The sequence below is a fragment of the Heloderma suspectum genome, chromosome 13 (genome assembly GCF_057233095.1).
Source record: "Heloderma suspectum isolate Gila_16-S chromosome 13, 16-S_ref, whole genome shotgun sequence".
NCBI classification, from domain to species: Eukaryota; Metazoa; Chordata; class Lepidosauria; order Squamata; family Helodermatidae; genus Heloderma; species Heloderma suspectum.
The window spans coordinates 32,062,477-32,087,959 of record NC_139470.1 but is presented as its reverse complement, the minus strand read 5'-3'; the positions used below and the strand labels follow the sequence as shown (position 1 = coordinate 32,087,959).

The window sequence follows — 25,483 nt, the reverse complement described above, 5'->3', positions numbered from 1 at the left end:
TTCAGGCAACCCTTGGACCTTATGTCAAAAGCTCTCTGCAAGTGATCAGTTCGCGCTCTGGCAAGAGCAATCTGTCCTTCCCTTTGCAGCCCGCTGGACAGGAGGGAAGTGGGGATAGAAAAAGAGACAAGGGGGTGCCAAAAAAAGAGAGAGAGAAGGGATGGGATGCTCCCCTTGGTTCTGGACTGAAAGATGACCCCTGATGGAATATGGCCTTCAGCATAAAAAGGGCTGCCCACCCCTGCTCGTAGGCAAGGGCCAGTCCGTAGCATTTTGTACTGGGGCTCCCGCACAGTCTGCAGCGATGCCTTTCATCTGCCCAGGCCCATGACCAAGCGGCCACTACAGATGCTGCCAAAAGACAGCCCCGCCCGGCTGCGGTCACAGGGCAGAAGAAGGTTGTGACAAAGGCTCTCCAGTGCTGTGCTCTGTGGACTGCCCCCAAATAGCGCTCTGGACTTGTGGCACGTCTGCTGCTTTCCCTGGTCGGAGCCCTGTTTGCTGGCGGCCTTGCCGTTCCCTTGTCCGCAAACTGGCCCGGCCTGTCTTAGATAAAGCAGGGTGCCAAGGAGCTGCTATAGTAAAAGCGAGTGGCATCCCGAGCTGGCAATGGCACTGTGAGGGCCTCCCTCCGCCAGGGCCTCATGGCACAGTCAGCACCCTTTTATCCATTTGGATTTTGTTCTAACCTATTCTGACTTGCCCTCCCCCCTTCAGAGTCCAGGCCGAAAAACCACTTTGCAGAGACCAGAAAGGCAGGCAGCGGCGTCCCCCACGGAAGGCCCAAGGGGAGAGGCCTGCTTGCTGCTGCCGCCAGCCCCCACCTGCCCTCAGAAATGGCTTCCGGAGGATGTCCGTCAGGGAGGCAGTACAGTGCCTCCTGGCTTTAAAATCAGACCCTGTGCTGGAAGGCCCTCTCTCTGCCCAGACCTGGGCAGCAGGCTGTGGCCTCTCGGGACCACTCGTGCCTGGAGCTTCCCGCCCCCCACTGCCCAGCAGCGGAGAAGGGCCTGGCCAAGGGCCCGTGGCCTTCACCCCGACCGGGGCGCCAGGCAGAGGGTCAGCTGCTCAGGCCCGCGCAGAAGAGCCACGTCTTGCCAGAGGCCCCCAGGGAGGGGGCGTCCCTGCCCTGAGGCAGGCGCGGCCGCTGCTCGAGGCAGCAGAAAGTGGGGCAGCTCCTCCAGAGGAAGCTGGCAGGGGAGGCCCGCGCGCGCCGTCCTCTGGGGAGTCCGGCCCCACCGAGGCACGTCTCGGAGCCCCCGTCCCGCTCGGGGAGGGCGGGTTTCACGCACCCAAGGCGGCGCGGGGGAGACGGGGCCCGCGGGGATTTTCGCCCCGCTCCTAAGATGGCCGTGGCCAGCGCTGGCTGGGAAGCGCCGCCTCCCAGGCTTGGGGCCCATTCGCCCGGGGGCGGAATCAACGCCCGGAGGAGCGCGGCCGAGCAGCCCGCGGGGTGTTCTCGGCCGCGGCGGCTCCCCGCCCGGTCCCCGCGGCCGGCGCAGCCGCGGGCTCCGGACAAGCCCCCGTGCCGCGGCGGGGGCAGCCGCCGGCAGCCCGGCCCCTGCTGCTGCGCCTGCCGAGGGGGCTTCGCCTCCAGACTCCCGCCGGAGGCCGAGGGCGGCGAGGGCTCACCGCGCAGCAGCTGATGCAGCCGCTCTCTGGCCCGCGGACGGCGGCGCGCCGCGGCCATGGCAACGGCGGCGCAGCCCCCGCCCCGCCCCGCCCCCCGGCCGAGGAGGCGGGGCTGCGGCGCGGCGCGGCGCGGCAGGCAGGGAGGCCCGGGCCGGCGCTCTGCGGATGCTGGCGCCCGGGGAGCGCCCGTCCCTCGGCGGCCGCCGTCCCGCCTGCCAACGGAGCGCCGCGCCTTCCCCTGGGCAAGCGCGTCGGGAACACGCCGCCGCCCGCCGGGAAAGCAGAGCAGCAACACCGGGGGAGCCCCCTCCGGGCGTTCCGCCGAGCAGCCCCCCTCGGCGCGGCGCCGGCCAGTTCGAAGGCGGCGCCGGCTCCCTCCTCCCCCACACACCAGGCCCCCGCCGATGGACGGGCTTCCGCGCGAGTGCCGCGGGGCTCTGCTCTGCGGGGGCTGCGCTGCTGCGGCCCCGCACGGGGCGCGTCGCCTCGGCCTCTCGGCCCACAGGGGGCGGCACATGATTCCCCCCCCCCCCCCGTCAAGGCAGGGCTGTACGCCCCGGAGGGAAGCCGGTGGTGGATATTCACGAAGCCAGGCTTGCGGGGGGGGGCAGACTGCGGCTCCCACTGTTCCCAGCCAATAGGGTTGGCAGTGCTGGCTGGGAATGATGGGAGTTGCAGTCCAGCACCTCTGGGGGGGGGCAGATTGGGGACGGCTGCACTGAGCAATCCCGTTCGGGATTTTGAAATCCCATCATGACATACCCTGTTGTGAGATGGCTGACGAACGGCGCAGGCAGGCGCTTTGGCGGGGGGCTCTTTCCCTAGGAATAGGTCACGAGAGCCGAGGCAGCAGAGCAGATGATGCAGGAGGAAGGCCTCTGGAGCCCTGGATGGCTCGGGCCCAGGCTGCCTAAACGCCCGTCTCCTCCCACGCGAGTGTGCCCGCTTGCCGAGACCCGTGTCCTACCAGCGGTGCAGGAGCGACTTGTTGGGATGTGGGAGAGAGCCTCCTTAGTGGCTGCACCTAGGTGATGGTGCGCCCTAGCTGGGCAAGTTTGTCTGTCTCTCGGTCCTGGCCACTGAGGCAGATTCCGCACAAGTAAAAGGAACGACTACTTGAAACATCCCGTTGTTCAGCTGTGGACCTGGATTCCCCAAGATGTATTGAATGCTATCGACTTGGATGGGTTTTAGACAAATTCATGAAGGATAAGGCTATCACAGCTACTAGTCATGATGGCTATATGGCACCTCCAGTTATCAACAGGCAGTATGCCTGTCAATGCCAGTCGCTGGGGAACATAGGCAGGAGGGTGTTGTTGCACTCATTACCTATCTGTGGGCTTCCCTAGGCATTTAGTTCGCCACTGTGATGGAGCAAAGAGGGCTTTTCATCTGCTCCAGCATGGCTGTTCTTATGAATGTAGCCCCTTGAACACTGTCACACAGCTATGTTGTTACCTGCTTACTGCTCCTTGAGAGAGGTTCCAGAGGGGAGCTCTATAACCAATGGGTAGAAATTCCAGGGAAGCAGATTTCGTCCAAACATTAGGAGAAACTTGCTAACAATGACAGCTGTTCAGCAGTGGAGCAGATTGCCTCAGGAGGTGGTGGCTCTCCTTCGCCAGAGAAATTTAAGCAGGGGCTGGATGGCCATCTGTCACGGATGCTATAGCTCCATCCTGCAGTGAAGAGCCTGCATTAAGGAGGGGGTGGACTAGATGGTCTCCAAGATCCCTTCCACCTCTAGGATTCTAAGAACCCCTCCCTCTTCCCCCTCACAACCTACTTCTCTAGATAAGATCTACCATATAGCTGGCATTGCCCCGCCTGCTGTTTGTAGAGAAGCAGCAGCATACAAAGAGAGGCTTAAATCTCAATATCCAAACAACACCCTCTTTACGGCCTACAACCAGCTCCTCAGAGATTAAATTCCAGGAAAAGCTTCCTCGGATCGACGGAAGACTTTGATGAATTCAAAAGTAGAATGGATTTATGGAAAGCTACAAAGAATCAACGCTGGAGGGAACCAGCAGAGGAGCCGGCACCCAGTTTCGATGAAAGCTGGGAAGTCTGGAAATCATTGCATAGACTGCGCACGGGCGCAACAAGATCTAGAGACACTTTGAATAAATGGGGTTATCCGGTGATCTCTTGCCCTATGCGACTGCAGAGACTTGCAGACAACACATATGTATACTTGTCCTTTGTGCCCTAACCAAACGTACACATGAGGGCCTTATGACAGCACGACAGAACGCAATTAATGTTGCTAGTTTCTATATATTTTAACTTCTACATTTTACATTTTAAATGTTATGTGTTATAGTATGTTTTTTTAATTGTGATGTTTCTGACACGAATAAATACATTCTCACAACATTTGTTCAACATGCATCCACTGCGCACAGGAAAGCCAGGATTTACACACATACACACACATTTAGCAACCTCAAACATTGGGTATTGCTTGGTACCTAAAAGATTTAAGGCATGGGCCCACAGGCTTGCCCCTGAGAATAATGACTTATGCCAACATTTGGCAGATGGGTTTGGGGGTGGGGGGAGCACAAAGTAAATCAAGATTTTAAAAATGTGTGCAGGCGTCTGTTGCCAGCTCTTTCCCCCTATTTATTGGCGCACTTGGGTAATTTTGGACTCTGGTCTGACCGGGGTGGGGGCTTTAGATGATAACGTCAATGTACTTCCCAGCCCGCTTTCTCCAGAGATCAACACAAGCATGACTGGATTCTAGGCATATTTATGCAGAGGCAGGTTCCACTGTGTTCAAGAGAGCTTATTCAAAAGAGTGTGCATTGTAAGATTACAACTGAGAAACCCCACATTTTCACAGAAAAGTTCAAGGACAAGAAAGAAACAAAACAGAAAAAGCCAAAAAGGCAGCCTCCCGCCCCCCTTTTCAACTGCTACATACCTGATATGTTAGTACCAAAAACACACATAACAGTGTGCCAACCCTGAAAACCAAAAAAAGATTCTAAGCATATGCAGAGTTTCTCATTTTATTTAAACCTACTTACCTCATTATGGCACCATCATTAATGGAATAAAGTGGAATTTGCTTCTGTTGCCCTGATGCTAAACAAATTTACTTGGGAATAAGTACCACTAAGGTGGTGCAGAACCACTAATATAGAAACTATATTGTTTTCAACCTAATACGTAGCAGAATGTTGGGTTTGGTAGGAAAAGGCACTCTAAACATGTTCAGAAGCACATGCTTTAATAGTTCAAATGTTCCAGGACTGAACTCTGACTCAAATTAAGTTCTGAAATGAGCTTTTAAAAAACAGACCAATAATGACAGACCAGAGGCACCACTTGCATAAATTAAAACATAGTTGGATATATTAATAAGCATTATTTTCATTTTCAGTTAAAAGTAGGTCGGAAGAAATGGAAGCAGTGACAGATTTTACTTTCTTGGGCTCCAAGATCACTGCAGATGGTGACTGTAGCCATGAAATTAAAAGACGCTTGCTCCTTGGGAGGAAAGCTATGGCAAACCTAGACAGCATAGTAAGAAGCAGAGACATTACCTTGCCGACAAAGGTCCGTCTAATCAAAGCTATGGTTTTCCCAGTAGTAATGTATGGCTGTGAGAGCTGGACTATAAGGAAGGCTGAGCGCCGAAGAATTGATGCTTTCGACCTGTGGTGCTGGAGAAGACTCTTACGAGTCCCCTGGACTGCAAGGAGGTCAAATCAGTCCATCCTAAAGGAAATCAACCCTGACTGCTCATTGGAAGGACAGATACTGAAGCTGAAGCTCAAATATTTTGGCCACCTAATGCGAAGAGAAAACTCTCTGGAAAAGACCCTGATGCTGGGAAAGACTGAAGGCAAAAGGAGAAGGGGACGACGGAGGATGAGATGGCCAGATAGCATCACGGATGCAATGAATATGAACTTGAGCGCACTCTGGGAGAGAGCGCAGGACAGGAAGGCCTGGCGTGCTATGGTCCATGGGGTCACGAAGAGTCGGACACGACTGAACGACTGAACAACAACATTAGACATTCAAATGGGGACTTCTAGACTTAAGGGGTGAAATAATGTTTCAGATCTATGGTTTATGTACTTTACTGACACTTAAAATAATTCCCCACAATCTACTTGACAAAATCTGTACCCCTTTTGGAATGAGGAGAAATGTTTAATTTTCAAGAGCTAGAGGGTATTTTATTTAAGATGTACATATCGCTTAGGATATTTACAAAATATCTCTAAGGGCACAATCCTATGGCCCAGGTAGAATGTTGCAGGGACCATACAATTTTTGGAAGTCCCCCTCCCAAGCCATAGATGCTGCTACGACCTTGGGAGGGAGATTCTGTGTTGCAGTCCATCCCCCATCCCCTCCCCTGCACAGCCACCGTGGAAAGAACTGTGGCAGCTGTCTCCCGAGGTCGCAAATGTGAATTCAGGGAAAGGGGGCATTCTGGTGGGAAGGGCAGGGAGGAGAGACCAGGATCTGCTGTATCCAGCCCCGCCCCCATCAGCACAACTCCACTAGACTGGCTCAGACCCCTGTCCAGTAGGGGGGAAATCAAAAGGGGGACAGAGAGGCAAAAATCGCCTCTGTCGCTCCTCCTGCCCTACAGGCAGCAGTCCAGAAGCCTCCGAGACTGGAGGCTTCTGTCTGTCTCGCAGGCAGCAACCTCACAGGGTTGCACCCTAAGTTGCTTACAGTGAGATTAAAATACATCAATGGAGCAACCCTATGGTCCCTGGACAGCAGCTTAGGGAGATAGGATGTTTTGGGTCACAAACCTGTAGACACTCCTATGACTTCAGGAGGGGGACTCTGAGATCTGATCTCTTCCCCTGCCTCTTGGCAGCCACTGCAGAAAGAAACCGCGCCTGCATTCTGAGGCTGCAAAACAACCTTGGATGACCTCATAGAAGTAAAAAAAATGAGGTGCTCTGGTGGGCAGGGAAGGGAAAGGCCAGGGCCTCCTCTGTCCTCTGGCCTATCCAGCCGTGCCCCTGGTTTTCTAGACGGGCTCAGAGGCCCATCTAGAGGGACAATGTCAAAAGGAGGATGGAGAGGCGAAAATCGTCTCTGTTGCTCCTCCCACCAGAGGCTTCTGTCTAGCAGGGGGCAATCCCATAGGACTGTGCCCTAATCTTATTGCAAAATTTCGGCTTAAATTGGAGAACGTAGGGAAAACCACTACACCATTCAGATATGACCTCAATCATATCCCTTATGAATATACAGTGGAGGTACAGAATAGATTTAAGGGATTAGACCTGATAGACAGACTGCTTGAGGAACTATGGACGGAGCTCCATAACGTTGTTCAGGAGGCAGCAACCCAATCCATCCCAAAGAAAAAGAAATGCAAGAAAGCAAAGTGGCTGTCTGATGAGGCTTTACAAGTAGCTGAGGAAAGAAGGGAAGTGAAAAGCAAGGGAGAAAGGGGAAGATATATCCAACTGAATGCAGAGTTCCAGAGAATAGCAAGGAGAGACAAGAAGGCCTTCTTAAATGAACAAGGCAAAGAAATCGAGGGAAACAATAGAATGGGAAAGACTAGAGATCTTTTCAAGAAAATCGGAGATCTCAAGGGAATGTTTTGTGGAAAGACGGGCATGATAAAGGACAAAGAAGGCAGGGACCTAACAGAAGCAGATGAGATTAAGAACAGGTGGAAAGAATACACAGAAGAACTATACAGGAAAGATCTGAATGTCCCTGTTAGCCATGATAGTGCGGTCACTGAACTTGAGCCAGACATCCTAGAGAGTGAAGTCAAGTGGGCCTTAGGAAGCATTAGTAACAACAAAGCTAGCGGAGATGACAGTATTCCAGCTGAGCTATTTAAAATCCTAACAGATGATACTGTTACAAGTGCTGCACTCAATATGCCAACAAATTTGGAACACTCAACAGTGGCCACAAGACTGGAAAAGGTGAGTTTACATTCCAATTCCAAAGAAGGGCAATGCCAAAGGGTGTTCAAACTACCGTACAATTGCGCTCATTTCACATGCCAGCAAGGTTATGCTCAAAGTCCTACAAGCTAGGCTTCAGCAGCATGTGAACCGAGAACTACCGGAAGTACAAGCTGGGTTTTGAAGAGGCAGAGGAACTAGAGGTCAAATCGCCAACATTCGCTGGATCATGGAGAAAGCAAGAGAATTCCAGAAAAACGTCTACTTCTGCTTCATTGACTATGCTAAACCCTTTGATTGTGTGGATCACAACAAACCCTGGCAAATCCTTAAAGAGATGGGAGTACCAGACCACCTTACCTGTCTCCTGAGAAACCTGTACGAGGGTCAAGAAGCAACAGTAAGAACCAGACATGGAACAAGCGATTGGTTCAAAATTGGGAAAGGAGTACGACAAGGCTGCATATTGTCGCCCTGCTTATTTAACTTACACGCAGAGTACATCATGAGAAACGCCGGGTTGGATGAATCACAGGTAGGAATTAAGATTGCCGGGAGAATTATCAACAACCTCAGATACAGAGACGATACCAACCTAATGGCAGAAAGCGAAGAGGATCTAAAGAGCCTCTTGTTGAGAGTGAAAGTGGAGAGTGCAAAAGCTGCTTTGAAACTCAACATTAAAAAAACTAAGATCGTGGCATCTGGCCCCATCACTTCCTGGCATATAGAAGGGGAAGAAATGGAAGCAGTGACAGATTTTATTTTCTTGGGCTCCAAGATCACTGCAGATGGTGACTGTAGCCATGAAATTAAAAGATGCTTGCTCCTTGGGAGGAAAGCTATGGCAAACCTAGACAGCATAATAAGGAGAGACATCACCTTGCCAACAAAGGTTTGTATAATCAAAGCTATGGTTTTCCCAGTAGTAATGTATGGCTGTGAGAGCTGGACTATAAGGAAGGCTGAGCGCCGAGCTGTGGCGCTGGAGAAGACTCTTACTAGTCCCCTGGACTACAAAGAGGTCCAATCAGTCAATCCTAGAGGAAATCAACCCTGAGCGCCCATTGGAAGGACAGATACTGAAGCTCAAATATTTTGGCCATCTGATGCAAAGAGAAAACTCCCTGGAAAAGTCCCTGATGCTGGGAAAGATTGAAGGCAAAAGGAGAAGGGGACGGCAGAGGATGAGATGGCTAGATAGCATCACCGATGCAATGAATATGAACTTAAGCACGCTCCGGGAGAGAGCGCAGGACAGGAAGGCCTGGCGTGCTATGGTCCATGGGGTCACGAAGAGTTGGACACAGCTTAACGACTGAACAACAACATACATTAAAATACATCCTATAAATACAAAAACATTTATATAAAATCTATGGAGACATTAAAACCAAATACTCGCAACACCATAAGTAGCAAACAAACTGGGCATTGTTTATTCATTTATTAAAACAATGCATGGATTGCTTACCATATCTACAAAATATCTCAAAGCCATCAACCTCAGTGACAATGCAGATTGATTGCTGGCGTCTGACTGGATTTGTGCTGCTCTGCTGCTCATTTGGGGGATTTGGTGTTAGGGCCTGTGACCTGCAGTAAGTAACTCAGATGCAGATTTGTGTTTGCAGCCATCCCTTTATGGCACAGCAGGGAACCTGTTCCACCCCTGAGCACCACAGACCACAATATTATATAACCTGGGTGAGGAAGAAGCTATGCTGAAGCATATCTCCCTTTCAAGAGAGGAAAAGCACTTTCAGAGGTTGGCTGGCACTTTATCCCACTGCAAGCATATAACAACGCTTTGCATGTAAATGATTTACATATGAGCTGTGGCTACAAAGGAAAGGGCAAAATAAAATAGCGGAAGAAAGTAAAACAAGGATTCATGAAATCAGAAAGGGATCCTCGTGATGTCATATGATTTTTAAAAGGGAGACCCCCCAAACCACCATCATATCACAGAGCACATCTGCCCCCACAGACTGAACCAGAAAAACCACGCATCAGCCATGCATGGGTGCAGCCACAGCACAAAAACAGGGATCCTTGGCAGGGATCCTCTTGTTTTCATATGATCTTCACACAGCAAATCCCCCAAACTACCATCATATCACAGAGCACATCTGCCCCCACAGACTGAACCAGAAAAATCACAGATCCGCCACTTGGGGCCGCAGCCGCAGCACAAAAGTAGGGATCCGAGGCAGGGATCCTCAGGGATCCTCATGATTTTAACAAGAAAGGTACCCCAAAACACCATCATATCACAGTGCACATCTGCTTCCACAGACTGAAACAGAAAAATCACAGATCCGCCACTTGTGGGCATAGCCACAATGCAAAACAGAAATCCTTGGCAGCGATCCTCCTGATTTCATATGATTTTTACAGAACAAATCCTCCAAATCACCATCATATCACAGAGCACATCTGCCTCCATGGATTGAACTAGAAAAAACATGGATTGGCCACTCGTGGGTGCAGTCATGGCACAAAAACATGGATCCGAGGCAGGGATCCTCTTGATTTCATAGGATTTTTCACAAAGCAAATCCACCAAACCAAAATCAAATTACAGAGCACATTTGCCTCCACGAACTGAACCAGAAAAATCATGGATCAGCCACTTGTGGGCAAAGCCACGGTGCAAAACAGGGATCCTTGGCAGGGATCCTCTTGATTTCATGTAATTTTTACAGAGCTAATCCCTCAAGCCACCATCATATCAGAGCGTACATCTGCCCCAAGGATGTGGACAAAGTGCTTGTTTAAGTCAGCCCAAAACCCCTTGCCCTTCGTGGCTTGTGACATCCAGAAGGGAGGGGGTAACTGGCTCGTTTTGAGAGGTTCGTATCAGTTCTTCCCTAGTGGTCGGAGTGGTGAGACCACTTCCGAAATAAACATCCTTGGATCCAGCAGATCTGAATAATTATAGGCCAGTAGCTAACATCCCTTTCCTCGGCAAGGTGCTTGAGAGGGTGGTAACAAATCAAATCCCATCACTTGTGGATGAAATTGATTTTCTAGATACACCTTCAATCATGGCTTAGGGCTGGTTTCAGCACAGAAAATGCAGTGGTCACCCTGAGCTTTGCTGAGAGAGACACAAGGGAGGTGCAACCCAGCTGATTCTCCTGGATCTCGCAGTGGCTTGTGATACAATCAGCCATGGCATCCTTCAGGACAGGCTGTCTGAGTTGCATGTGGGTGGCAGAGCTTTCCTACTCGCTGGATCGTCACCTTGCTGTGGTGAGTGGGCCTGTATGTTCCAGTGAACCCTGTGAGCGAAGCCGTCGAGAGTTATGTACACCCAGCAGGGGTCACCCATGGCAGCAAGGTCAAGGGGGAGGAACCAGACAAAGAACGATCCAAGAAAGTCCTCAACGGCAAAACAGGCGGAAGATAACAAGGTGTATGTTACAATGGCTAGGAAGGCGGATGAAGGCTGCAGCAGATAAAGGACCACCAAATGTCATGATATTCATGCCACTGGATTACAGCCTTTTCTGTGAAGACTCTGTGTTGATCATTGTGCACTGATCTCCACACATAAAACAAATTCACACACAGGCATCTTCCAATCTAAACCCAACCAACCAAAAGTCCCATGGCGATCAGCGAATGGCAACGGGGGCAGGACTGTGAAATCCAGAAGCCCCTAGTCATGGACTGGCACATGGGCGGTGGATACAGATTCACTCGTCCTGCCTCAAGGATCGAGGCAGTTGAGTAGTTCGGCAGCTGTATCTACGACTGAGCAGTCCTATTCAGGATCCACTCTGCTCACCCCGTATGGGGAGGGGGCTAGAAAAGGTGACCTAAACATAGTCTGCCTCATCTTCTCCCTGACTGGATTACCGCGTCCAGTGGGGTCACCATTTAGCGGTCGCAAAAGACAACTTTATTTATTTATTTTCTATACCGCCCAATAGCCAAAGCTCTCTGGGCGGTTCACAAAAATTAAAACCAAACGCACAATAAAACAATTTAAAATATATAGAACATTAAAACCACAATATAACAATACAACCACAATAAAATCTAGCAGAAGTGCAGGAGTTTAAAATACAGATTTAAAACAGCAAAGATAAAAATTTAGAAAGCTAAAATGCCTGGGAAAATAAAAAGGTCTTCACCTGGCGCCGAAAGGAGTACAATGTAGGCGCCAGGTGAACCTCACTAGGGAGCTCATTCCAGAGCCGGGGTGCCACAGCAGAAAAAGCCCTCCTCCTAGTAGCCACCCACCTCACTTCCTTTGGCAGGGGCTCACGGAGAAGGGCCGCTGATGATGATCTTAAGGTCCGGGCAGGCACATATGGGAGGAGGCGATCCTTCAGGTAACCTGGCCCCAAGCCGTTAGGGGCTTTAAATGTTAACACCAGCACTTTGAATCGGGCCCGGAAATGGACTGGCAGCCAGTGCAGCTGGAAAAGTACTGGCGTAATATGAGCTCGCAGGCCAGTCCCTGTTAACAATCTTGCTGCCCTATTTTGGACCAGGTGAAGTTTGGAACATGGAATATACGGACACTGCTGGACAACACAGATAGTGAACGCCCTGAATGCAGGACTGCCATCATTGCAAGGGAGCCGAGACATTTTAACGCTGACATAGCAGCACTCCAAGAAACTCGAAGAGCAGGAGAGGGACAACTGAAGGAAGAAAAAGGAGGTTACACCTTCTTCTGGAAAGGACTGCCTGAACAAGAACGACGAATACATGGAGTAGGCGTTGCTATTAAAAATGATCTTATGAAGCTCTTGTCAGAAGTTCCTATTGGCATTAATGAACGACTCTCAACCCTCCGAATAAAACTCGCCAAAAAAACAGAAAGCAACTATTCTAAGTGCCTATGCACCAACATTAGATGCTGATGAAGACATCAAAGAAAAATTTTACTCCCAACTGGACACCATCTTATCAGAGATACCTAAGGAGGATAAAATCATCCTCCTGGGCGATTTCAATGCAAGAGTTGGGCATCATTTTGATTTGTGGCCAGGGACCATTGGGAAAGAAGGAGTCGGCAATAGCAACCAGAATGGAATTCTACTTCTGACTAAATGTGCAGAACATAATCTTGTCATTACCAACACACTTTTTCATCAGAAAAATAAATTTAAAACATCATGGAAGCACCCCCGGTCAAAGCACTGGCATCTTCTAGATTATGTAATTGTCCGTGCCAGAGATCGCTGCGATGTACTCCTCACTAGAGCCATGACGGGTGCCAACGACTGCTGGACAGACCATCGATTAATTCGTTCCACTATGGCCGTTAAGATTGTCCCTCAGCATTCGCTCCAAGGAAGAAAACCAAGGCGTAAAATGAACACCCAAGCCCTTGAAAACCCTATTAAGCGAGCCTGCTTTCAAACAACTCTCAAGGAACATCTACCTATGGAAACCCCTGAAAATGTCGAGGAACGCTGGAATAAACTGAAGACTTCCATTATCGCTGCCTGTGAACAAACTATCGGATACCAAACTAAGAAACATCAGGTTTGATAAGAATGATAGGAAGATTGAACATATTATTGATAAGAAAAGGAAAGCTTTCCAAATATGGCAAAAAGACATCAACTGTGCCGCTAAGAAAAAAATCTATGCCAGTGCAAAGGCTGAGGTCCAAAGAAGAACTAGAGAACTTAAAAACACCTGAAGGATAAAGAAAGCTCAAGAAATCCAGCATTTTGCAGATGCCCATGACACACGGGGCTTTTTTAATGCCACAAAGGCCATCTACAGACCAACAAACCATGGTACAAACCCCTTACACTCAACAGATGGTGCCGAACTTCTAAAGGACAAAGAGTCTATTGCACTGCGTTGGAAAGAACATTACTACAACCTCCTTAACCGTAACTCTATTGTGGCTGAAGAGGTTTTCTCGCAAATCCCACAAAAACAAACCAGAGATGAGCTTGCAGTATTCCCTAGTTTGGAGGAAGTCAGTAAAGCCATTAACCAAATGAAAAATAATAAAGCTAGAGGACCTGATGGGACCCCTGTTGAAGTCTTTAAAGGTGGGCCTGAAGCTACACAACAGCTTCACAAGCTCATCAAAAAAATCTAGGTGAGGGAGGAGATCTGAGCAGACTTCAGGGATGCCATAATTATCACTCTCTTTAAAAAGGGTGATAAAACAGATTGTGGAAACTATCGAGGCATCTCCCTTCTAGCTACGGCAGGCAAAATCCTAGCAAGGATCCTCACAAACCACCTTCTACCTATCTCAGAAGACATCCTCCCTGAATCCCAAAATGGCTTCTGCCCCTCCAGGGGAACAGTGGATATGATCTTCACCGCATGACAGCTCCAAGAAAAATGCAGGGAGCAAAACCAACCCCTGTACATGGCGTTTATTGATCTGACTAAGGTCTTCGACACTGTAAATCATACTGCTCTCTGGACCATCCTTCTGAAAACCGGATGCCCTAATAAATTTGTGAACATCTTACAGCTCCTCCATGACGGCAACAATCTTGGATAACAATGGCTCTCAAAGTGATCCATTCAAAGTGGGATCAGGCATTAAACAGGGATGTGTCATTGCTCCAACCTTATTCGCTATCTTCATTGCTATGATTCTACACCTTGTTGAAGGGAAACTTCCCACTGGTGTAGAAACCATATATCGAACAGATGGAAAACTTTTTAATCTCAGTAGGCTGAAAGCAAAAAGTAAGGTAATTACATCCTCTGTCATAGAACTTCAATATGCTGATGATAACATAATCCGTGCACATTCAGAAGAAAATCTCCAAACTATCCTAAACATCTTCGCAGAAGCATATGAAAAGCTCGGCCTCTCGCTTAACATCAAAAAAACCAAAGTACTTTACCAGAAAGCACAAACCAATCCCTCTGTAGTGCCATCAATCCAGCTTAACGGTGTGATGCTGGAAAATGTCGATCACTTTTCTTATCTTGGCAGCCATCTCTCCACAAAAGCCAACATCAACGCTGAAATTCAGTATCGCCTGAGCTCTGCAACAGTAGCATTCTCCTGAATGAAGCGTAGAGTGTTTGAAGATCAGGACATTCGCAGGGAGACCAAAATGCTTGTTTACAAAGCCATTGTACTACAGACCTTACTGTATGCCTGTGAAACATGGACCATCTATAAACGCCACTCCCAACTTCTCGAAAAATTCCACCAACGCTGCCTCTGAAAAATTCTGCAAATTACTTGGGAAGACAGACGGACTAATATCAGCGTACTGGAAGAAGCAAAGATCACGAGCGTTGAAACAATGATTCACCAACATCAACTTCGCTGGATTAGCCATGTTGTTCGAATGCCTGGGAGCCTCGTGTGGCGCAGAGTGGTAAGTGGCAGTATTGCAACCAAAACTCTCCCCATGACCTGAGTTCGATCCCAGTGGAAGCCAGGTAGCCGGCTCAGGTCGACTCAGCCTTCCATCCTTCCGATGTGGGTAAAATGAGTACCCAGCTTGCTGGGGGAAAGGTAGTCATGACTGGGAAAGGCAATGGCAAACCACCCTGTTATAGTCTGCCATGAAAACGCCAGCGAAAGCAGCGTCCCTCTAGGGGTCAGTAATGACTCGGTGCTTGCACAGGAGGAACCTTTCCTTTCCTTTTCGAATGCCTGATTATCATCTTCCAAAGCAGTTACTCCATTCCCCAACTTACGAATGGAAAACAGAATATTGATGGACAGCAAAAGAGATTTAAAGATGTTCTTAAAGCTAATCTAAAAAAATGTAACATAAGCATTGAGAACTGGGAAGCTTGAGCATTCCAACTGGAGGTCAGCCTATATTAAAAGCGCTATAGACTTTGAAGAAGCACGAGTACAGAGCGAAAGGGAGAAACGAGCTCAGCGGAAGGCACATCAAGCAAACCCTCACCGTGACCGCCTTCCACCTGGAAACCTATGTCCTCACTGTGGGAGGCTGTGTAGATCCAGAATCGGCCTTTACAGCCACCTGTAGACCCACTGCTAGAGATTAATGTGTTGATTGACCTATCTCATAGAAGATCTGTCTAATCCTTTTAAAGAGTTATCTATATAGACTCTATCTTTGGAAGACAATCTTACTCGGTCATGAGTGATCGCCATGATTATGATGATGGTACAGCTTTGCAATCGTTGCATTCATACTTGGATGGCCATTTACAGAAGGTGGTGCTGGGGTGTGTGTGCTAAACTCCACAGCATGCTTTGGGGCCCAACAAGGTTCCATCTTGTCCCTAATGCTACTTAACATCCACACTGAAACTGCTGAGTGAGGTCATTAGGAGACTTAAGAGTGCAGCAGCATCGGTATGCTGATGGCACATAGCTCCATCTCTCTTTCTCCTCTGATCCCGGTGGGGAAGTGGATGTGCTTAATCAGTGCCTGGCCACGCTAATGGACATAAGGAGGGCCAAAAAACTGAAGCTCGGGCCGGAAAAGACAGAGGTACTGCTGGTAGGTGGCTTGACTCTCCAGGTGTATGGTGTGCTAACTGTCTGGGAAGGATTTGCAGTTCCCAAATAGTGGGATCACATCCATAGCTTGCTTCTAGACCCAACTTTGTCACTAGAGGAACAAGTGTCTTCTGAGGCTCAAGTGCCTTCTACCCCTTTGGGCTGATACAGCAGCGACACCGCTGCCTGTATAGTGACATCCTTGCTTCAATGATCCATGCCCTGGTAATCCTGTTAGATTGGTGCAATGCGTTGTATGTAGCTCTTGAATCCAATCTGGAAACTTCAGTTAGTACAAAATATGGCAGCTAGGGGACTGGCTGGAACTGAGCATTCCACGCCCAATTCAAGATTCCCAGGTAAAAATCTGGAACATCCATGAGGATCTGAAACTCAGACCCAAATTTTCACCATAGCTGAAGTTCTACTTCATAGAACATGAAGTTCTGGATCAGTGCGTTCTATGGTTCACTCCCTGGACACAGACACGATCTGTGATTTGATGGTGATTTCGGAGGCATCCCCATAAAAATCCAGGGGAATCATGAGTATCCATGCCTCAGATCCATGTTTTGCGGCATGACAGCACCACAAATCCGTGGATCCATGATTTTCATAATGCAGTCCATGAATGATCTGTGATTTGCTGGTTATTTTGGTGGCACCTTCTATTAGAAAAATCCATAGGATCCATGCCCCCAAATCCATGTTTTTATGCCATGGTGGTTCTGTGAAGCCTGGGAGTGTGATTATTACGGATTCATTTGTTTTTATGTCACGCTTACTCCTTGAAGTTGTTGTTTATTCGCTCGGTCACTTCCGACTCTTCATGACTTCATGGACCAGCCCACGCCAGAGCTTCCTGTCGGCCGTCGCCATCCCCAGCTCCCCCAAGGTCGAGTCCATCACCTACAGAGTATCATCCATCCACCTTGCCCTTGGTCGGCCCCTCTTCCTTTTGCCTTCCGCTTTCCCTAGCATCAGCATCTTCTCCAGGGTATCCTGTCTTCTCATGATGTGGCCAAAGTACTTCAGTTTTGCCTTTAATATCATTCCCTCAAGTGAGCAGTCTGGCTTTATTTCCTGGAGGATGGACTGGTTTGATCTTCTTGCAGTCCAAGGCACTCTCAGAATTTTCCTCCAGCACCACAGTTCAAACACATCTGTCTTCCTTCGCTCAGCCTTCCTTATGGTCCAGCTCTCACAGCCATAGGTATACAGGGAATACCATTGCTTGAACTATGCGGACCTTGGTTGTCAGTGTGATGTCTCTGCTCTTAACTATTTTATCAAGATTTGTCACTGCTCTCCTCCCAAGAAGTGAACATCTTCTGATTTCTTGGCTGCAGTCAGCGTCTGCAGTAATTTTTGCACCTAGAAAGACAAAGTCTGTCACTGCCTCCACGTTTTCTCCCTCTGTTTCCCAGTGATCAATCAAGCTGGTTGCCATAATCTTGGTTTTTTTGAGGTTTAACTGCAACCCAGCTTTTGCACTTTCTTCTTTCACCTTCGTCATAAGGTTCCTCAGCTCCTCCTCGCTTTCAGCCATCAAAGTGGTATCATCTGCATATCTGAGATTGTTAATGTTTCTTCCGACGATTTTAACTCCAGCCTTGGATTCATCAAGCCCAGCACGTCGCATGATGTGTTCTGCGTACAGGTTGAATAGGTAGGGTGAGAGTATACAACCCTGCCGTACTCCTTTCCCAATCTTAAACCAGTCCGTTGTTCCGTGGTCTGTTCTTACTGTTGCTACTTGGTCGTTATACAGATTCCTCAGGAGGCAGACAAGATGATTTGGTATCCCCATACCACCCAGAACTTGCCACAATTTGTGATGATCCACACAGTCAAAGGCTTTAGAATAGTCAATAAAACAGAAATAGATGTTTTTCTGAAACTCCCTGGCTTTCTCCATTATCCAGCGGATATTGGCAATTTGGTCTCTAGTTCCTCTGCCTTTTCTAAACCCAGCTTGTACATCTGGCAATTCTCGTTCCATGAATTGCTGGAGTCTACCTTGCACGATCTTGAGCATTACCATACTGGCATGTGAAATAAGTGCCACTGTTTGACAGTTTGAACATTCTTTAGTGTTTCCCTTTTTTGGTATGGGGATATAAGTTGATTTTTTCCAATCTGGCCATTCTTGTGTTTTCCAAATTTGCTGGCATATGGCATGTATCACCTTGACAGCATCATCTTGCAAGATTTTAAACAGTTCAGCTAGGATACCGCCGTCTCCTGATGCCTTGTTATTAGCAATGCTTCTAAGGCCCATTCAGCCTCACTCTTCAGGATGTCTGGCTCTAACTCATTGACCACATCGTCAAATCTATCCCCGATATTATTATCCTTCCTATACAGATCTTCCATATATTCTTGCCACCTTTTCTTGATCTCTTCTGCTTCTGTTAGGTCCTTGCCATCTTGTTTTTGATCACACCCATTTTTGCCTGGAATTTACCTCCGATGTTTCTGATTTTCTGGAAGAGGTCTCTTGTCCTTCCTATTCTATTATCTTCTTCCCCTTTCACGCATTGCTTGTTTAAAAATAATTCCTTATCTCTTCTGGCTAACCTCTGGAATTTTGCATTTAATTGGATTTAATTTTGCATTTAATTGTTGCCTTTTGCTTTCCTTCTTTCTTGGGCTACTTCCAGTGTCTCAGCAGACAGCCATCTTGCCGTCTTGCTTTTCTTTTTCTTTGGGACGTTTTTTGTCGCTGCCTCCTGAACAACGTTGCAAACTTCTGTCCATAGTTCTTCTGGGACCCTATCTACTAAACGTAGTCCCTTAAATCTATTCTTCATCTCCACTGCGTATTCATTAGGAATATTAGTGAGCTCATATCTAACTGATCTGTGGGTCTTCCCTATTCTCTTTAGTCTGATTCTAAATTGTGCAATAAGATGTTCGTGATCTGAACTACAGTCAGCTCCAGGTCTTGTTTTTACCGACTGTATAGATGTCCGCCACCTTTGGCTACAACGAATGTAGTCAATCTGATTTTGGTGTCGACCATCTGGTGAAGTCCATGTATAAAGTTGTCTTTTAGGTTGTTGGAAGGGAGTGTTAGTTATGCACAGTGGGTTGTCTTGGCAAAATTCTATCAGCCTATGTCCCGCTTCATTTTGTTCCCCCAGACCATGCTTGCCTGTAATTCCAGGTGTCGTTTGACTACCCACCTTATCATTCTAGTCTCCTGTAATGAAAATAACATCTCTTTTTGGCGTGTGATCCAGTAGGTGCTGCAGATCCTCATAGAACTGATCTACTTCTGCTTCTTCAGCATCTGTAGTTGGGGCGTATATTTGGATCACTGTGATGTTAAATGGCTTACCCTGAATTCCAACTGAGATCATTCTATCGGTTTTTGGATGTATCCAAGCACTGCTTTAGCCACTTTATTATTAATTATGAAGGCTACTCCATTTCTTCTGTGGTCCTCTTGTCCATAGTAGATCTGGTGGTCATTTGATGTGAAATGGCCCATTCCAGTCCATTTCAGTTCACTGACACCCAAAATGTCTATATTTAATCTTGACATCTCCCCAATAACCACATCGAATTTGCCCTGGCTCATAGATCTTACATTCCAGGTTCCTATGGTGTGTTGATCTTTAGAACATCGGATTCGTCGTTCACCACCAGCACCGTCGGCCGCTAGCCATCCTTTCGGCTTTGAGCTAGCTGCGTCATCACATCTGGGGCTAGTTGAACTTATCCTCTGTTCCTCCCCAGTAGCATTTTGACCATCTTCCGACCTGGGAGTCCCATCTTCCGATGGTATACCGACATATCTCTGGTTGTACTGATCCATTTAGTTTCCACAGCAAGAATACTGGGGTGGGTTGCCATTACTTTCCCCAGGGATCGTATTTAGTCTGACCTCTCTGCCATGACCTTCCCGTCTTGGGTGTCCCTTCACGGTTTAGCTCATGACGTCATTGAGGTGCTCAAGTTCCAGCACCATGACAAGGTAACGATCTCCTTTGCTGGAGACTCCTTGAAGTACAGGATCAATAATTTTAACTTTGCTTTGTGGCCATGGATGTGATCTGTGATGTAATGATGCATTTGTGCGGGCACTATATAAAAATCCAAAGGACCCATAAGGAACTGCATCTTGAATCCTTTTTCTTTTCTTGCCATCCTGAATCTGAGAAATATAGGATCCATGCCATTGACATGGATTTGCTTTGTGATTAAACTATGATTTTGAATACACTGCATGTAAAATCCAGATGATCCATCAGAATCCATGCCTTGCATAAATGGTTCACACCATTTGAGGGGAAGCAGCAGATCTGGGATCCTTCGTGTGCATACTTGGACAAAGTTGAGTTACATGCTTTGATGGGGGGTGGGGGGGACCCCATGTAAAAGTTCAGAGGATCCATATTGAACTGTGCATCTTATCCATGGTTTTGTAACATGACGGTGTTATGAAGCCCCGAAAATATGCTATTTGTCACTCATTCCCCGGGCATGGATGTGTTCTGTGATATGAAGGTGTCTGGGGGGCCTTTCCCTGTAAAAATGATGAGGATCCATGCCTCAGATCCCTGTTTTTGTGCCGTAGCCGCGGTCATGAGTGGCAGATCCATGATTTTTCTGGTTTAGTCCGTGGAGGAAGGTGTGCTCTGTGATATGATGGTAGTTTGGGGGGCTTGCTCAGTAAAACTCACATGAAATCATGAGGATCCCTTTTTGATTTTATGGATTCCCATTTTACCCAGTCCCTAAAATAGCTGCTTGCCCCCACCCGGGGTCCAGACCTTGCCAAACGGAGAATTCAGCACCCCGCCATTTAAAAACACACAACAACCCTTCTGCTTTCCAGGAGATCGTGGGCCTTTTACACCCTCAGCCCAGGATGGAGTTCTGGATTTTTCACCCTCCTAGATACACTTACCTGGCAGTAAATCCGGGCCGGCTTCAGGGCAGGCGCGCGCAGGACCGCACGGTTGATCTGGTAAAGGTCTGCGCCTCTTCGCAGCGAAAGGAGTAACGCCACCGGCTGACGCCTGTTTCCAGGTAGCCAAGCGCGCGTGCGTGACTGGCGACGCTCCCGAGAGGGGGCCCGGGCCCGGGGCGGCCCGCCACGCGCTTCCCGCGGCAGGCCCGGCCCGGAGGCCGCGGCGGACGGCCCCGCCCGCGGGCGCCCTCCAGAGCTCGGCCGCTCGCCCGCCGCAACCAGCGCTCCTGCGCCGCCGCCGCCGGCGTGGACTGCGCCGTTTGCGCTCGGCGGGGCCGCGGCGCTGCGGCCGCGCCTTTCCCGCGGGCGCAGCTTCGCGTTCGCAGAAGCGGGCGACCCCGTCGCCTAGCGACCGGAGGGCGCGCCCCGGCCGACCGCGCTGCGGCGGGCCTCCTCGCGGCTCTCGCGCCCTGCGGCGCCCCCCGCGGCTTCGGCCGGGCCTTTCTCTCCGGGCGGGGCACAGCATTTTTCTGCTGCTCCCGATTTCTATTCTAGACTAAACTTTTTGCGTAACTTTGGAATTTTCGCTACATTTCACCCCCCCCCCGCTTCTCCCGATTGCTGTTACGGGGGAGGGCGTCGTAGCCCCCTTCTCTGAACGGCAGCTTCCACAAGGCGAGCCAGGCACGGGCCCCCGGCACGGGCCCCCGGCGCTGAGGCGGCCTCGCGATGGCGCACCCGCGCATCTCCTCCCAGCTGCCCCCCCATATCGACCCCACCAGAGCCCCCGTCGCCTTCGGCCGGAGGGCGCTCCCGAAGCTCAACGAGGAGCTGGCGGACCCCGAGCTGCTGACCCGGCAGCGGGCGCTGATGGCGCTGTGCGACCTGGTGCACGACCCGGAGCGCGCCTACGAAGCCATCCGCCTCGGTAAGGCGGGCCGCGTTCATGGGGCGCTTCACGCGGCCAGGGAGACCCCGCCTCCCGAGGGCGCAGCGGCAGCCGGCCGGGAGACGGGCGGGGGCGCGCGCGGCGGCGTCCGCGGGGGAGGCGGCCCAGGCGCCAGCCCGCGGGATGCCGGGGAGCGCGCCTCTCGGCGGCGCGCGGCGCGCCCGGGCGCTCTGCTCCACGCTCGGGGCCGGGCCGCGCGCGAGTTCCCTCCCTTCGCTTCCCTTCCCTTCCCTTCCCTTCCCTTCGGGCGGCGCGGCGCGGCACGGCGAGGGGAGCGTGGGTGGGGCAGGTGGCCGACGCCGGAGCGGGCGGGGCCCGGGGGCTTTGAGCGCCAGCCCGTTGGGGTGGGGGCTCCGGCGCCCACGGGGCACCTCCGCTGCCCTCTGCGGCTCGGCCTTCAAAGCAAGGCGACGGCTCGCAGCTGCCGGGTTGACCATTGACTTCAGGAATGCAGAAGGATGATGTTTCCGAGGCCTGTGTTTCGCCAGCGGCACTCCAGTTAATTTCCAGGCTCGGTGAAAAGGGCCGGTTTTGACCGGTAAAGCCCCGCGCAGCAGGAACAGGACGCCGGAAGGGCCGCTCGCCCGGGCACGCCTGTCTGTACTCCGAGCTCTTAGCAGAGGCCGTTCTGCTGATCCTCAGAATCGTAACTTCTTGTAAGCTGTTGAAGGGCAGGGTGTGAATCAAAGAAATATATAAAATTATGTCTTTCAGGGGTTCTAGATAATTTGAAAAAGTTGCTTTTAGATGAAAACAGCACTGTGCGGCGAAAAACAACAGAGGTCCTGTATATAATGGCAACACATAACATTGGCAGGTAGGTAATTGTTGAAAATTTAATGTAAAGTGTAGCCACGGGTACCAAACCTTTTTTGGCTGGTGGGCACATTTGAAATTTTGAGAGTGTCGTGGGTGCTCTCACAAAATGGCTGCTATGGTAGATGTGGCCAGTCACAAAATACCCATTTCACAGAAGGCAAACTGATGAGGCTCAGAAATAAGTATCTTAGATAAGGAACTGACTACAAGGCTCAGAGCCACAAACGCTAAATCATTTATTTATCCAACAAACCCCACAGAATATCAATTTCACAGAAGCCAAGCTAATGATGCTCAAAGAAACACATACACAGACAAAACACCCACATCACACACACACACCCAAAAAACCATGCAAAACACACACCACACTAAAACAAAGAAACCACTATACCAAATAACAATGACCCAATTTGCACATCATGATAATGGTGGCTTGTTTAAACCATGGGTTATTTGTGACCATATGGGAGTGAGCAAGCTTGCTGCCTCCCGACAGCTCACCACTTCTGCCTTGTTTCTGCTTTGGTAAACAACCCAGGGATGCCCTGTTTGTGGCTTCTTTGCCACGAATCTGGCATTCTGGGTTGTTGAGGGAGAAGCAACCCAGAGTTTTAACCCAGCAACAAATTTAAAACTTTGGGTTGCTCACTCACTCCCATGTGGTCACAAATAAACCAAGGTTTAAATAACCACCATTATCATGTTGTATGAACCAGGTCAATATAAAAATGAAAAACGGGCAAAACTCACACAACCCCCCCCCCCATGCTTACCTTTTTTTCTGGGTGGCTGGGCATGCTTCACAATGAAGCACTTGGTTGCAGCCACCCACCATTTTTATTTTCGAAGAATGCCTATGGGGCCCAGATGGGACCCAAAGGCATTTCTGGAAATAAAGATGGTGCTGGAGTCCATGTGTCACTCTGCAGCACGCCAGTCTCCCGTTAAAAAAAAAACCTTTTTAAAGTCTTCAAAATTAGTAGTGTCAGGGATTCTGGCAGCCATCAAGGAAGATGTCCACAGACACCGCGTTCAGGATGCCAGAGTTAAGCTATTGTATTCTGCAACAAATTTTCCTGGTTCCAGAAATATGGGTTTAATGTGCTTATGTAAATAATTTCTCACATATACACTTTCTAAATGTAGGACCAGTTTTATAGAACACGAAGTCATCCCAGCTCTGGCACAGCTTTTGAATGATCCTGTTGACATCTGTCGGTGGAACATGCATTGTGCACTGAAACTAGTGTCAGAATTGCCTGCAGGTAGGATGAATTAAATTTCAAAATATTTATAACACAGAACACTTCATTCCTTTGCTATTAGCACTCTTCAGAATCATAGTCTGAATGTATATATCTGGCCACTTGATCCTAATATTTGTGCTGATGTCATGTTTTGTGATATACACGTAACATAGCAGGCATTTGGGCCTTCTCAGCATCTGAGTGATCGTCATGTTTGGAGCCAGGAAGATGTTTCACTCTGGCCTAGAGACGCAGATGTTTTTGCATCACCCCTATAGCTTGTGGCTTGGCTTTTTTGCTTGAGACATCTGGCACTAATTATGCTGCAGGAATGCTTCAGTGCTTGTGGCCCACACTTCATGTGGACTGGTTGGATCAGCCTCTGTGTGAAGGAAGGAGGGAGCGTGGGATGGTCCTGCCTTTGGGTAGCTTCGTAGGCCAAGTCACTTTGTCTTCCTTCCACAAAAGGCTGGATTTGCACTACAGACCTGAACACGTTTAAGAGTCATTCCCTCTCCCTGGGGTGTGTGAGGACAGAGATCCAGTTCTCAGCATCCTCATTAAACTGCAGTTCCCAGGATTCTTTGGCAAAAGCCAAGACATCTACACAGATCTAAGGCCATAGTGTAGAATATACCCTGTGAGTCTGTGTTTTTCTATTTGCTGGTGCAGTAGGTCTTGGAGTCTACAATGGACCTCAGGTTAGAAACTATTTTTTACTTCTGTTTCTTTCCCTTAAAAATGGTGAGGGGTCTGGAAACCAAGGCCTGTGAGGAATGGTTGAAGCAGCTGGGTATGTTTAGCCTGAAGAAGAGAAGGTTAAAGGGAGACATGACAGCGGTCTTCAGATATCTGATGGGCTGTCATGCAGAAGATGGAGCAGAGTCATTCTCTGTTGCTCCCAAGAGCAGGACTAGAATCAGGACTAGAAATTGCAGGGAAGCTGATTTCGGCTAAACAGAAACTTCCTAACAGAGGTGTTCAGCAATGGAACAGATTGCCTCAGGAAGTGGTGGGCTCCTTTGCTGGAGGTATTTAAGCAGAGGCTGGATGGCCATTTGCAGGGATGTTATAGGTCTACCCTGCAGTGCAAGAGCCTGCATTGAGCAGAAGGTTGGACTAAATGATCTCTGAGGTCTCTTCCAAGTCTATGATTCTGTGATTCTGAATGTAATTAATTTCTCTTGCTTTTGCTGAGCTGGTATAGTATGTTAGTAAAGACCATTACTTATGAGCTAGTTCAATCAACGGCTGAGAAGATTGAACATACTGAACACATTAGACTAATCAAGTCTTAGCTTGGGCTGTGGTCTTTAGACAAACCATCTAACCTGTGTTATAGGGGTAACAATACTGGCCCATCTTACAGGGTTGTTGAATGAATTACTGAGTCTATGTAAATCTACATATTAATAGATATTTCAATATAATAAACCCTACTATCAGTTATCCATTGTATTTTATCGTTGCCTGTTCACATTGTCCCATTCTTGCCACTTCCTCCCTCTATTGTCCCTAAATCCCCCCATCCTCCCTCCACCCACC

At 49.1% G+C, this 25,483-nt stretch overlaps 2 protein-coding genes across 10 annotated transcripts in view; one reads left to right on the top strand and one right to left on the bottom strand.

Annotated features, from left to right (window-relative positions):
• Positions 1–21,937, bottom strand: part of RAB36 (RAB36, member RAS oncogene family) — a 40,214-nt gene extending 18,277 nt beyond the window's left edge. For 2 of the 9 annotated variants that reach the window (XM_084819920.1, XM_084819926.1), the window contains exon 1: positions 21,775–21,937. The gene's annotated coding sequence lies outside the window, so the exon portion shown is untranslated. Of the gene's footprint in view, positions 1–1,292; positions 1,666–3,093; positions 3,315–20,917; positions 21,156–21,774 lie in introns of those variants that run through there. The other 7 variants (XM_084819917.1, XM_084819923.1, XM_084819921.1 and 4 more) reach the window with 4 other exon arrangements.
• Positions 21,104–25,483, top strand: part of RSPH14 (radial spoke head 14 homolog) — a 140,114-nt gene continuing 135,734 nt past the window's right edge. Inside the window, exons 1-3 of the mRNA XM_084819916.1 lie at positions 21,104–21,848; positions 22,584–22,686; positions 23,838–23,956. Coding sequence (XP_084676042.1) covers positions 21,650–21,848; positions 22,584–22,686; positions 23,838–23,956 — 421 coding nt within the window. The 5' untranslated portion in view covers positions 21,104–21,649. The remainder of the gene's footprint in view (positions 21,849–22,583; positions 22,687–23,837; positions 23,957–25,483) is intronic.